The 13,476-nt window shown below is 38.7% G+C and overlaps 3 protein-coding genes across 3 annotated transcripts; 2 read left to right on the forward strand and 1 right to left on the reverse strand.

The window, feature by feature from the left end:
• Nucleotides 1-581: 581 nt before the first annotated feature.
• Nucleotides 582-4,101, forward strand: LOC101300297. The gene is made up of 5 exons (XM_004289781.1): nucleotides 582-980; nucleotides 2,597-2,893; nucleotides 3,054-3,272; nucleotides 3,367-3,495; nucleotides 3,614-4,101. Exons 1-5 carry the CDS (start codon nucleotides 729-731, stop codon nucleotides 3,824-3,826), a joined length of 1,110 nt encoding a protein of 369 aa, XP_004289829.1. The 5' UTR covers nucleotides 582-728; the 3' UTR covers nucleotides 3,827-4,101.
• LOC101300579 lies at nucleotides 4,035-4,849 on the forward strand. The gene is made up of 2 exons (XM_004289782.1): nucleotides 4,035-4,101; nucleotides 4,434-4,849. The coding sequence occupies exons 1-2, from the start codon at nucleotides 4,047-4,049 to the stop codon at nucleotides 4,706-4,708; spliced, it is 330 nt and encodes a 109-aa protein (XP_004289830.1). The 5' UTR covers nucleotides 4,035-4,046; the 3' UTR covers nucleotides 4,709-4,849.
• A 1,522-nt stretch (nucleotides 4,850-6,371) lies between these two features.
• On the reverse strand, nucleotides 6,372-7,751 carry LOC101298091 (probable aquaporin PIP1-4-like). Its single transcript, XM_004292103.1, has 3 exons — nucleotides 7,681-7,751; nucleotides 7,427-7,520; nucleotides 6,372-7,163 (listed from the first exon to the last, which is right to left on the reverse strand). Exons 1-3 carry the CDS (start codon nucleotides 7,749-7,751, stop codon nucleotides 6,372-6,374), a joined length of 957 nt encoding a protein of 318 aa, XP_004292151.1.
• Nucleotides 7,752-13,476: the final 5,725 nt, after the last annotated feature.

Raw genomic sequence — 13,476 nt, forward strand, 5'->3', positions numbered from 1 at the left:
ATTTTCAATAATAACTGTGAAGAAGATGCATTAGTACAAGAACATATGGATGCTATGGAGTCGATGATTGATCTAGGCAATACAACTAGTGTTTTGAATAATATTAAGGTAAGATATAACAAAAGTATATTCATCATGGAATAGTAAGATGTTTGAGGAAATAAACATTACATTTTTATCGAGTATGGATGGAAATAGTGTGTGCTACCTATAGTTATATCTTGGTGTTGATCTAAGGTACATGTTTAGTCACTCGTAAATAACTTGTGATCCTTAGGGTAATCCTACAAAAACTATGATGTTTTCAACTTGCTCTCTAACACACGTCTTTGAAATACATGAGCTCTTGCATCATGTGTTTTGGCCGCAGAAGTAAGAAGAGCTTAGCTACAAATCAATTTTCTTTTTCTCTTTTCTGATAATCTCTCACTCTCTGACCTCCCAGAAAGGTCCAAAAGAATTGCGTTTGGAAAACGAAAGGTAACTAGCAAACATGCCTACTTCCTACCATTCGTTCATTTAGTTGTGTACAGTTCCACAGAAAGCACCCTTATAAATACACACACTGCCTCTCTCATATAATATTTAAGCATCAGAAACACCAAACCCAAACATCAACTGAACCAGAAGAAGAAGCAGAGAGAACCCTCTTGCACCTTTAGCTCGTGTACCGACTCACGAGACTCACAAGCAAAGCTGACACAAAGGCTCACAAGAAAGAAGAGAAGATGGAGAGGGAAACAAAGAAGGTTGACACTGCTAGTGGGGGAGAGGTTCTAGACGGTTCGAATATAATGGAGTTGGTTGAGAACAAAGAGATGTTCGGCCATTTTGTGGACCATAAGTTTCAGGAGCTGGATAGAGACAGAGATGGTCAGCTTTCTGTGAAGGAGCTTCAGCCTGCTGTTGCTGATATTGGTGCTGCTCTTGGCTTACCTGCTCAGGGCTCTTCCCCTGACTCTGACCACATCTACTCTGAGGTTCTTTTCTTCTTCTTCATCTTCATCATTATTCTCCAATTTACTATTCACCCTTTTGATTTTTTAACATCTGGGTTCGCCTGCTTTGTTTCTTCTGTCATTTCTATGTAGAGAGTTCAAATATATATATATTTTTTTAAAGATTAAAACTTTACCTGGCTAAGGACCTAAGGTTCTGTTATGAACTTGCCAAACTATGAGTATTGTGGGAAAGTAGAGTTGAATTGCTACATTCTGAATTATTGCTGATGGGAAATATTTATCCAGAACTGTTTGTATTATTGTTGTTTTTATCAATTTGTATCAATTTTTTTTTGGGATAATTGGGTTGGGTACAGTGTTTGAGGTTTATTATGTTGTGAAAATGAAGAGGTTAAGCAACTTCAGAACTATAGAAGGTTCAAAATTTCCATGGTTCGATTAAGATGTGAAATTCTTGTTATGGATGTCTATAGTGATGAAAAACTTGTCCTTTTTGGGGTGTGCTGACATTGCTTAATCAAACAGATGATAATTCTTGGCAGGAGAACTGGGAATCTCTTGAGTTCTTGTTCTCTACTTCTCTAGCTGGCTAGGACTAAACTAAGCACTAGTGATTCAGACAAATCCCTCAAATTAGGCTTGTAAACTTGCAACAGATGCATAAGATAAATATGCAACGTCTGGTTTTTGACTTTGGAGCTTTTACATACGTGTTGTCGGCACCCTAAACTCTACCGACCATTATCTTCATACATATAAGATGTAATCACATTTGTTGTCATTGTTTTGTTGTGAGGCCTCATTTATTTTAGGTAACTAAGTCCTAACATGTTTTAATGTTTAAAGAGGGAGATAGCAATGCTTGCTTTCTTGGTTTTATCCAGAATGTCTATTTCTAGCTAGCTTGAGAAGCACCCAACCTATGATCAAACTTTGTCGGAGTTTTATATAATCCGACTTTGATCCTCTCCTGGTCCTCCTATTCCGACTTGGGGCCAAGACTTTTCTTTTTATTTTTGTCCTCTTATGCTAGGAGGAATCTGGTGACGAACTCTGTGGAAAGTTTATTTGCATAACCTTTAGTTTATTTAAGTAGATTCAGTGTGACTTAAGCCATAATATGCTATTAATATTCTATGAGGGGGACTAGTGCCTGCCCTGTGTTTTCAAAGGTAGTGGTTTAGTAGGCAGTGGTCAGAAAAGCTTTTTTTTCAATGTCTTCCTTTTGTGCAAAGTACCAACCTTACCTAAAGCTGCTTTGTATTTCATATTCACAAAAGTATATTTTACTTAAACAATAAGTCAACCGTTAATCACATAATGATTGAGGAATCAGGAGGATAATTATTCTCTTGCCCTGAAACAGGTTATCCAACGCTGATATGATATTTTTGTTAATGGAAACTATGATTATATTGATAATTAGGATGTCATTGTTGGAAAAATGTTAAGTATTGATCAGGGTAGATCAATCAAGATGAACTGGATGTTTAAATTTGAGGGAACATATCATAGTAGATTCAGTCCTTTTGATTGAAAGTAAGCCAGTTAGATATCATTTGTACCAGTTTGTTCAAACCTCTTACATGTATAAATTTAACGCACTGAAGAGTAAAGTATGTTGGTGTGCTTAGGTATTGAACGAATTCACTCATGGAAAACAAGAAAAAGTGAGCAAAGTTGAGTTCAAAGAAGTTCTTTCGGATATTCTACTAGGCATGGCTGCTGGTTTGAAGCGAGACCCTATTGTGATTCTCCGCATTGATGGAGAAGACCTCCTAGAATATATCAATGGACCAACTTATGAAGCAGAAATGGTGGCTACACATTCTCAGATAGAGTCAGCTGGTGGAACCCTCCGAGACTGTATTATCAAAGCTTTTGGAATGCTCACAGTTGAACAAGGGATGCCCCCTTCATCAGATCCTTGGGTACTTAATCTGTTACAATTTTACTTCCTTTGCAAATAAAATGACTGCTACTTAATTTACAAACTATCATGCTGGTTCCTTAAGTGTAACTTCTCTTGGTACTAATAGTTTGACTACATTTTTCCTGTCTTAACCTCTTTGGTTGGTAATTTTTCTTTAGGTTGTACGCAATATTGTGGAACCTGCTCTGCAATCATGTGCTGGCCCTGACTGGAACAAGCCTGTCTCCCAAGAAACATTCCTAGTGGAATTCAAGAAAGTAGCCGAGTATGTGGCTGAACTTCTTAGGGAGCAGCATGTGATTGTAGCCCACAGTGAAAATACCTTTGATGGAAGTGGCATTAGGAGATTATTATCCAACAAGTTTGAACTAGACAAGGTTTATCTCATAAATACATGTCTTCTCTATATGTAGATTTGTTTGCATCATTTAGCCTGGAAAATTACTTATTACAATTTGTTGTAAAATGCAGACATTGAATGCAGCTATTGAGACTGTGCCTAAAGATCGCACTGGGAAATTATCAAAGGAGTATTTGCGTGTTGCGCTGGATGTTGTGGCTCCATCAGCTGGTCTTCCGCCACTTGGTGCAGTTGAGCAGGTACACTGTCAATCATCATATATTTATTTAACTATTTTCATATGCTTGATCCGAGAATCGAATACGCTTCCTTCTCTCCTCCCAAAGCTTAATCATTTTTTGCTATAAAAATCTGCAGATGGACAAGCTTATTTTGGATGCGTTCAACCTGATGAATGCGGATGATGGAAAGCTGCTTAAAGAAGATGAGTTCAAGAAGATATTGACTGAAATCCTGGGAAGTATCATGTTGCAATTGGAGGGAAATCCAATCTCTGTTTATTCTAATTCAGTCGTGCATGAGCCAATTGCCTCTGCTTCGACACTGTTGCAGACACCGCCATCTTCCTAGTTACAAGAGCTAGCATAGCTCTCTTGGATATATCAAGCGGCACAAAGATAGAAGCGACAATAAAGTTTTGATTAAGGAATGATTACTACCACAAGCTTGTTGTGCTGCTCAGTTATAACTAAATATATATGTAGTACTCGTCATGCTAATCAAAGTTCTTAATGTTCATATATCAGATGCATTCACTCCTTTTGTTGTGGTTGATTCTGTTCAATGCTTTATGTCCTCATCTGTACAATTCATACACCGAAAAGGGGATGGAGCCTTGCAAAGTGGTAATGCCTCGTACACAATCTTGCCAAGAGACTATCTATCTTGCAGGCCTCTTTCTTTGTTCATTGCAAGAGATATATTCTATTATTCATAAAACTATTACGAACCCTAAGATCATAGTATACTGTTTAGGGCTTTAGGCATTGTTTTCTCCCTTGAGAATGGGGTAATTGCTGGTTTCACAAATTCTTGTTGTGGTCTATCTCCATTTACAATGTCAAACCCTCCTTGGGCAAGCTTAGAGAGAAACAATAGTACACACTGCAGGCCAAGATGGAGCCAACCCAGAAAACCCAATGACCATCCCATAATATTCCCCCTTGCAACAATGCAGGTCCTAAGCACCTTGCCGGGTTCAACCCCACACCTGCATACCCGGACTTCCCAGTGACAGTGATGGACACAAAAACTGCGAGTGCCATAGCCCCGGCCACCACAAGACACACCATTGCTAAACCAAGTTCCTTGCACCTATTCTTGTCAAATGCCACAGTGACTCCAACAAAGAGGACCACAAATGTGCAAACAAATTCTAACACCAATGCTGTATGGGTGCCTACTCCATGTGTTGTGCAGCCACCTAAGGAGTATTTTTGGGCAGCATTATGATCCATCACAGTCTTGATAATAAGAAATCCCACAATTGAACCAACACATTGCATCAACATGTAGATGGAAGCTCTAGCAAGAGTTATGACACCTTTTAGGGCAGCTATGAATGTGAAAACAGGACTCATATGACCACCAGATAAAGGAACTGTCACCATGAGGAAAAGGAAGGCTATGACGAAAACTGCCAAGGGTACTAGTAGCTTGGGATCAACCTCATGTGAATCCAAGCATGCGATGATTGAAGAGGTCAAGGTGAACATTAAACATGCGGTTGCTACGAACTCTGTAAGAGCTGCTCTCCACATCTGAAACACGAAGAAACAAGAACTTTCAAGAATTTTGTTGATCAAACATTATCGTCCTACATAAGTCATCCTCCGAGACTGATTAAGTTGAGACAATATTGGAGTAGGAAAAGTTCATTTATGTAGTAAAGTAGTTAAGAGTAAGCAGACCTCTGGTGAAAAGTATTCATGGGCACCAATTGAAGAGAGAAATCTTTGCCCTAAGGAATTGGTTTCCACTGAACTATTGTCTGTGCCAGTTCCATATACTCTCGGCAATTTATTATCTTCATGGGGGTGGATGATCAACTCCATTGGCCTCATCAAACTGATTGAAGAGCTTTTGGGGGTTTCAATTTATATAAACTGAAATGAGACATAGGAGACTATTGTGAGTACTAAACTACTAATTGGTTGATCCTCCATATCTACTGAACACATGCCATGCCATTTCATCATAATAGAAATTTCCAAAACAAGCTTTGGTTTTAGCCCCTCGATCCAAGAAGATAGTCAGTGGCCAAGCATTGTGGTATTAAGTGATTAATTTTGGCAACATATATGCATGCATATTCTTTGATGCGCTTGGAGCATGTCGAATATGATTGAGATAAGGCTATATATATAGTTGCAGGCATATTCATTCAGCAAAAACGAAGATGCTGGGCTTAGATCGATGGAAATCGTACTGATCGATAGTAAACAAAACTACTGTAAAACAATCTAGCATTTCCAACGTTTCTCAACCAAAAAAAAATATAGGCATTTCCAACGTTAGGCCGGACAACCTCTTCACCTCAAAGGGCTAAAACCCATGTAGGCCAAAAATGATGAACTTATATGTGCTAATTGTCTATTAGTTAGAGGAGGGTGCTTAATCATCCAAATCAAGATAATTGATTCATGAAACGTACGCACGTACAATTATGTCAAAGAATGATAACTACTCAATTGAGGCTCACATACTTAGTGAGTTGTTCATGCTTCTTATCAGACAATCCTAAATCGTTGATTGATGTAAAACATTCTGAACCATTAATTAACACGAATAGCAGCCAATAGTTTGTAAATTACTCGAGATAACTGCAGATTTACTGAGAGAATTTTTTTATCTTAGAGGAAATATGCTGAATAAGTTGTAGAACTTATGTGTTAGGAGATAATTTTGTAAGAGTGAATGAGAGTCGGAAATGATAGAGCTCATGATATACATATGTTCAATTAATGAATACCAATTCATAATCGTAAATTTTCCAATTGTTAGAAAATAGGAAGCAATACGTACGACATTAGAAACTCAAATAAGTACATTCGATAAAGAAACAAGATCAACCAAATTAAAATGTCTCTTTGTCATAATGATAATTCCAATAATTCTATTTGGGAAGATTCTTCATATAGTCGAAGATATCATGCTTGTAGCCCTCCACATGAAAATGTTGACGGGGTATGAGCTTGACGTACAAGTAGAACGCCAAGCACGCAATAGTAGGACCAACCCAAAATACCCAATGCCCCGTCCAGAGGTGGCCGCCGCGGACAAGTGCCGGGCCGAGGCATCTAGCCGGGTTCATCCCAGCCCCGGCGTAGCCCTTTACGGTTGTTACCGAGGTGGAGATAAACACCAGAATACCGACCACTATTCCGACGATAGAGAGCACCATAACCTTACCCATGGGATGGGCTTGACGGTGGTCAAATGCTATCCATATCGAAGCAAAGAGAAAAATAAACGTGCAAATAACCTCGAGCCAAAGGGCCTGGCCTGTCTCGATCCCAATCGTGACGGGTCCTTGTGGCCCTGGGGCCACCACGGTTAGGGTGCAACCTCCAAGTGAGAATGTATCTTGAAGGCTACTATTGACCACAGCCTTGAGTGCCAAGGCACCTAGCACCCCTCCAACGCATTGCATGAAAATGTACACAGCGGCGCGTGAGAAGGAAATGAGGCCGACCGTTGCTGCGGAAAAGGTGATGACGGGGTTGATGTGGCCTCCGGAAACCGGGTTGGTAGCGATAAGGAGAATCGCCACGATGATGGCTACAAGGATTGAGAGGAGAAGGTTTGGTGATGAGGTATTGGTCTCAATGGAGGAGATCACAATTGTGTCTATAGCAAAAACAAGCACTGCTGTGCCGACAAGCTCAGCTAGAGACGCTCTCCACACCTGAATAGTGTAAATTACAAAACGTTTTACAACTACACATATAATAAATTAAACCAATTTCAAACTAGATAATATATACAACGTTTATTTTCTATTCAGAACAAACCTTTCAAGTCACTCACTCTAATTTTTTTCTAGCATAGTTGGGGCACGTTACAAGATCCTATTTTTTTGGAAAATTAGAGCATATGCTCAGGGTCAGGACCTCAGAGTTCGAGGGTAAATGATAGTTGGTTCACTTTGGTTTAGAGTGAATCACTAACCTGGGGACAAAATAACTCCCGCAAACCCAGAACCTCACTGAGAGAGGAGGGACGACTGGATTTCTTCCCTTCTTCAGTCTTCCAATGTTCTGACCTGCAACATCGTTGGAAGAAGAAAACATGAGAAGAGTTCATCGTTACTGAAGTAATCGATCAAACATTCAAACCCAAGATTATAAATGAAACCAGAGAATTAGAGGATACAAAACAGCAGCTAGCTGATATGATCGAGGGAGAATGTGCATGGTTCTTACATCAATGGCATGGGGGAAGAGAAAGCATGGACTTTATCTTCTTCCATGGCTGGCCTGTTGATTTGAGCCATTTTCTCGATCTTGTGTGGTTGAGTGGATCAACTAAGCTTGAGTTGGAGCTGCCATTACTGATCCATAGCTGTGTGTATAAATAGAGTGAGCACAGAAAAGGGATGATAGAGCAAGTAGACAATAATATCTATCTGTTAGAAGCTCTTATTCTATTGAGGTCAACTCGATTGCTTTAACTACACTTACGGCTGCCCTACTTATATTTATTATGTGATGCACACCCTTTTCTAATATCAAGACGATCATTAACAATGTTCACACGGATTTTCCAGGCTTACAATAATGCATGCGTTTAGAGGAAAACAGATGTATGTGTTAGGGTACAAGTGTGTGAAGTTTTAGGCTGGACTCATATCTGAGTAACTCACACATCACCTGGTGAAACAAAGGAGCCACCCAGTTGCGGTGGCTAGGGCAAGGCTGTATCCCGGCATCCCTATGAAATTAATGAGGCATGGAGCGGAGCCACTACAAAGAAGTTCCGGCATCCCTATGAATTCCGTTCCTGCTTGAGATTAGGGTTAGCCGAATGATGTTTTCTATTACTTTATCAACAAATTTGATTGATAAGTTTCTTTGAGATTCCTAACGTCACAAAAGCATGATTCTAGAAATACTAATTAGCATGATGAAGAAGAAGATGAGAATGTGCTGTCACTGTTGATCTTGAAGGAGAAATGGCAGATATGTTGGGATTGATATCCACAAGAAAATGCAGATATTTGATATATCCTTTATATATGAATTTCGGTATTATTGCCTTGTATTTAATTTATGGCATCGGGGAACTTCTATGACCTCCGGTGTATCTAATACTTAATTTATCGACTTTCTCTCTTCTGGAACACGTACCGGGTCCCTGACTAGCTAGAGCAAAGTCAAAGATGAACATGCACTTCCTTGCTCGATCTCGTCCGGATTATAATAGTTTGTTATATAATGTGCATGAATTAATTCTCCAATAATAATCTCCATCATTTCTATAAATAAATTAAGCAAGGAGAACTAAAATCACGATAGAAGTGGGATACGTAGAATGTAGTCAATGTAGAGTTATGAGTTGTTCCATAATGTAAAGAGATGGCCAAAAGAAACATGCATGTTTTATGCTTAATATATCATTTTCTCAAAAGTATATACAGTAACGTATCGTGTTACACAAACATAATATATATTGCATGATCATATATATACATTTGTATATATATATTAAATTGTCCAGCATGACATAATACAATAAATTAATGCATTGATATACACACACACATACATACACACATATTTTAAAATTAATAGATCGCCTGTAGAATTAATTATAGCTCGTTCTGTAGAGATGAATTTTTTTTATATAATCCACAAAGATGGCAAAAGAAGAAAACAACATACATTTTACGTTTCGTGTATCATTTTTCCTAGAGTGTAAAAATTTAAGTATATGAGTGTATCATTATATGAGATTGTCTGTTATACAGGGCTGTATACATACATACACTAATTAATAAGAGTTTGTGGCACGTGCTTTGCAGGGGGTGTGGGTACGTATGTTGTTTAGGGTTAAAAACCAGGCTGCATAGCATGCAACTCTGTAGACCCGAATTATATATCCCATATATATTAGTTGCCGTCATACAATAAGTTAATATATTGATACATGATTTAAGTGTATGAGCTCTCCTCACACTATATTAATAGTAGATAAATTCGAGATTATGTCAAGATAGTTTGCAATTGCATATATAGAAGTAATCAACCATCCATTGCATGTATATATACAATCAATTTAGCGTACGTACTTCATGATACTAATATACGGTAGGTAGGTTGGTAGATGATGGAATTATACCAAAAACTTGTGCAAATTAATCTGACTCCAACATTACTGGTTTGTTGGTACTGAAAATATCGTTGATCTATCTCTAACCGACTAGTTGAGGAAGTTTGGTGTACTAATAGACTAGTATAGTATAATTAGATCGGGACCAATTTTTAAGAACACTAGCTAGATTAAACAATGAGTTGGAGACTTAAGAGTTGTGAGCAGCATTCACAACTAGGTTATATCATCATATTTATAAACGAGTAGGTAGTTCCTCCATCGATGTCATCGATCAAAGGCAACTGATCGACTTATTGATTTATGTAATAATTTGGACTTCGGAGACTTTGAGTACAAAGCCTAGCTAACAAAACTATTGACACTCATGATGTTATGGCTATTCTCTTGTACTTTTGTGTGGATGATTCTAAAAATTGATGACAAAATAACAAAACTTGCTTGCTTTAAATTCAAAATCTACTGATCCAAACCAAAAATGTAACTATTCATTGACCTCCAAGCAAAGCTATTGACTCTAACTAAGGATAAAACCCTACTGATCGACCTAATAAAAAATTTAATCGATTAAACATAATAATGGAATGTTAAGTTCAACAATTTATCCATTATTCGAAACATATATTGGAGTGTATGCATGATGCAGCCATTGACATTTGTGCGTATATATTCAATCTAGTTATTCAAATAAAGAGGATAGCAGCCCATGTTGTTAGGAGTTATGATTCTCAAAGGTGGTATCTAAAAGATGAAAGTATGATCCGACAACTTATGTTTCCATATTACTCTACCACTATCATACACACATGAAGTAGCATCTAAACTCAATCTAAGAAAAGTAGAAACCAAAGAGCATATATGGTCTCGTATCAAAAAATAAAAAAAGAAAAAAAAGGTTATTATATGGTCTAAATCCTTAGTATGTCAATGGGGTTCAGGGTTTATTATGGGAAAAATCAGATGAAATAGGTAACCTCGAGGCATACTTTAGGTGTGAAGCGTGCGAGACTTAACCAAAATGTTTAGAAACTACATAATGACTTTTTTTCACATAAAAAGCTTGTATGACTCAAAACAGTTTTTACCCTTTATGTAATCAGGGGAAAGAGTCAATCTCCCATCTTTTTTGTAAATGTCCTATCACTGACCAAGTCTAGAATTTACTCAATGTAGGGATATCTGCAATGCAAACAACTTAGGCCAAAAAGAAAAGGATTTATTTATTGATAATCCTTTTGATGCTTACTTATTTGGGAAATTTTTTAACATTTGCTGGCAAATTTGGTAAAAACGCAATAATTTGGTCTTCATAAGTGATACTTTCACCCCTCATACTGTTGTTGCTAGTGTTTTTGTCTTTCTCAACAAAAATTCCTCACAATCTTGTCCTCCCAGAGCTGTTTTGATCCCAAAATCATGGATTCCTCCTCCCAATGGCTTCATAAAAATAAATTTTGATGATTCTGTCCTTCAACAGCATAGTTCAAGCGTTGTTGTTGGTTTCATCATTGGAGTTACCTTTTTTTTTGGTGGTAAAAGTAAATTCATCATTTAAGAAAAACAACAATTACATACCCATACTTGGGCCAAATACAACACAAGTAAAGGGAAATAACATAAACAAAGCCCACAAAGAAAAAGCCCAAATAAGTTAAACCAGATTGCAAACCCTAGCACTAGGGTGAAGACTACAGCCATCATGTCGTCGCGGACACAGGCTAGACCACCGTGAGCGGAAGCCGTCAATTTTTCCACAATCTGGAGAAACAAGCAAAACAAATCTCGTCCACAGATGACACAATAGATCCCCAAAAACCCACCTCCAAAGTCATTGAGAGGTTCATCTACCACAGCCAGGCAACTCTCAGGCAAAGATATGCCTGAGGACAAGGTAACCAAAGTAAAAGTAAAAAAGAATGGGGATGAAGGTATAGCCAGCAACGCAAGCGAAGACAGACCTAGAGATTCTAGCGAACAAACGCTTAAAACCGTGACTGGGCAAAGAAGAGACCTTCCAATGGGTAGAGATGTGGTGGCATGGGGGAAACAAAGGGAGGATTGAAAAGCGAAAGAAAGATCAGGAGTGAACATGGATGAAGGGAAGAGAGAAGGATAAGAGTCATGAGAGGGTGAGATCTGAGATGCAGAGATTTGGGGGTTTTGGTTGGAAGGAGCAGAACATAAGGGAAAAGCAGAAAATCTACTAGCAAGACTGCCACCAACGGGACAGGGGTCTACTACATAGGGTAAGGGAAGAGGTCCTCCCCCCACACTCACATCAGAGATCGGGAAAATCCAAATCTAGTTGAGGGGGAGGAGAACCAGAAGGCTGAGATTAGGGTTTTTCAGGAGAGAGAAAAGGCGTGAGAGATCTTTTTGGCTGTGATTGTTTAAAACTTTGAATCCATCGGAGATGACTTTGGATGTCCCCTTGTTGCTTCTGCTCGATATATTAGAAAAACAAACGTCCCAGTAATAGTACAACGATTATGAGCAACTAGTCCATGAAAATAGAACGTTGTACAAGCATGTTAATAGCTCTTTTCACAACCATGAGACCCATAAAGAAGAGTTTTGTCCAAGAAAAAATAATCCATCACCAGTCCTAATAAATCGTTTTAGCCATGTTAAAAGAATGACACGCAGTTCAGCTTTCAACAATTATTGAAACCACTAGGGGTAGGTAATTGAAGTCTCCATCAGGACCAAAGTCATTCGGCCATCACTTCCACATCATGTGCAGCCTCAACGTGGACAACAAAATGTTGGCTCGCGCGAATCTCAGAATCGGTCTTCATCCATATCTCCGACATGCCAGACCGACAGAAATCACTCAAATAACCATAGATTTTCAAGCAGTCATAGCTCCGTACCCTATTCACTCCATTCGAATAAGTTATGTAAGCCCCTTGGCTGAATCTGCCTCATTCAGATCCACTTTGAGGGGATTAAATTTAAGCCTCATCCAAATCTACGATGAGGGATTCAAGAGAAGATTGCATATTATTTGAATATGTCCTCGCGTGCAATCCTCTTATTACAAAAATCTTCCTCAAATAAATAAATTAAAAAAAAAGAATAATAATAAAAAAATTGGTCGTAAGTAGATGCTCCCGACGAGATGTTTCCGGTTAAACATGCAAAAACTATGATCCTTGCTTAGTGTATGGTTGAGAGCACATTGATTTCATTCAATATTCAAATGTGAACACCGATTCTAAAGAAATTCAATCAAAAGATTATTCTTAGACACCAAATAAATTACATTTAAGAACTCTAACACTTATTGGTTCCACATCCATCCAAAAAAAAAAAACTATTTGGTAAACTAATTACCAAATAAGAGGAACACTACCAAAGGAACCCCTGTTGTCCAAGTCTAGAAGGAACCAGCAGGCGGGGTTGCGCTTAATGAGCATAATAGACTTAATCAGATCAGCACAAAGCATGACCACCAAGTATAGAGCTATGACGGTGAAAATCGTCTGAAAAAATGCCTTAGAAGTGCCAGCGGCCTTCGTCATTGATATAATTGTTATAAACAGCCTCGATCTGAGCCTCATATGCTTCAAAGGTGGTCATTGCCACCTGGGATGCCGCCCCAAGCCTGTCGCCGGCTCCTGGGCTACCATCACCTAGCTTGGCTGTCTCTTGCCTTGTTGCTCCAACTCTCGCTCCTTGGGCGGCGCAGCCAGATAAAGACTGAGACCACAGTATTTATCGTAGATGATACCCATGTAAACGTAGGCAAGACAAAGCACCACTACGTGTGCGCGCCCCTAGTGTTCGTTCGCCGTAGTGACATGCTTCAGGCAATCTGCTGTGTTGTTACTCGGTAGGGTTGCCGTTTCTATATTTTCGCTCTCCTCGAGAGACACAACACCGAAACT

This window comes from Fragaria vesca, linkage group LG2, assembly GCF_000184155.1.
Source record: "Fragaria vesca subsp. vesca linkage group LG2, FraVesHawaii_1.0, whole genome shotgun sequence".
Lineage (NCBI taxonomy): Eukaryota > Viridiplantae > Streptophyta > Magnoliopsida > Rosales > Rosaceae > Fragaria > Fragaria vesca.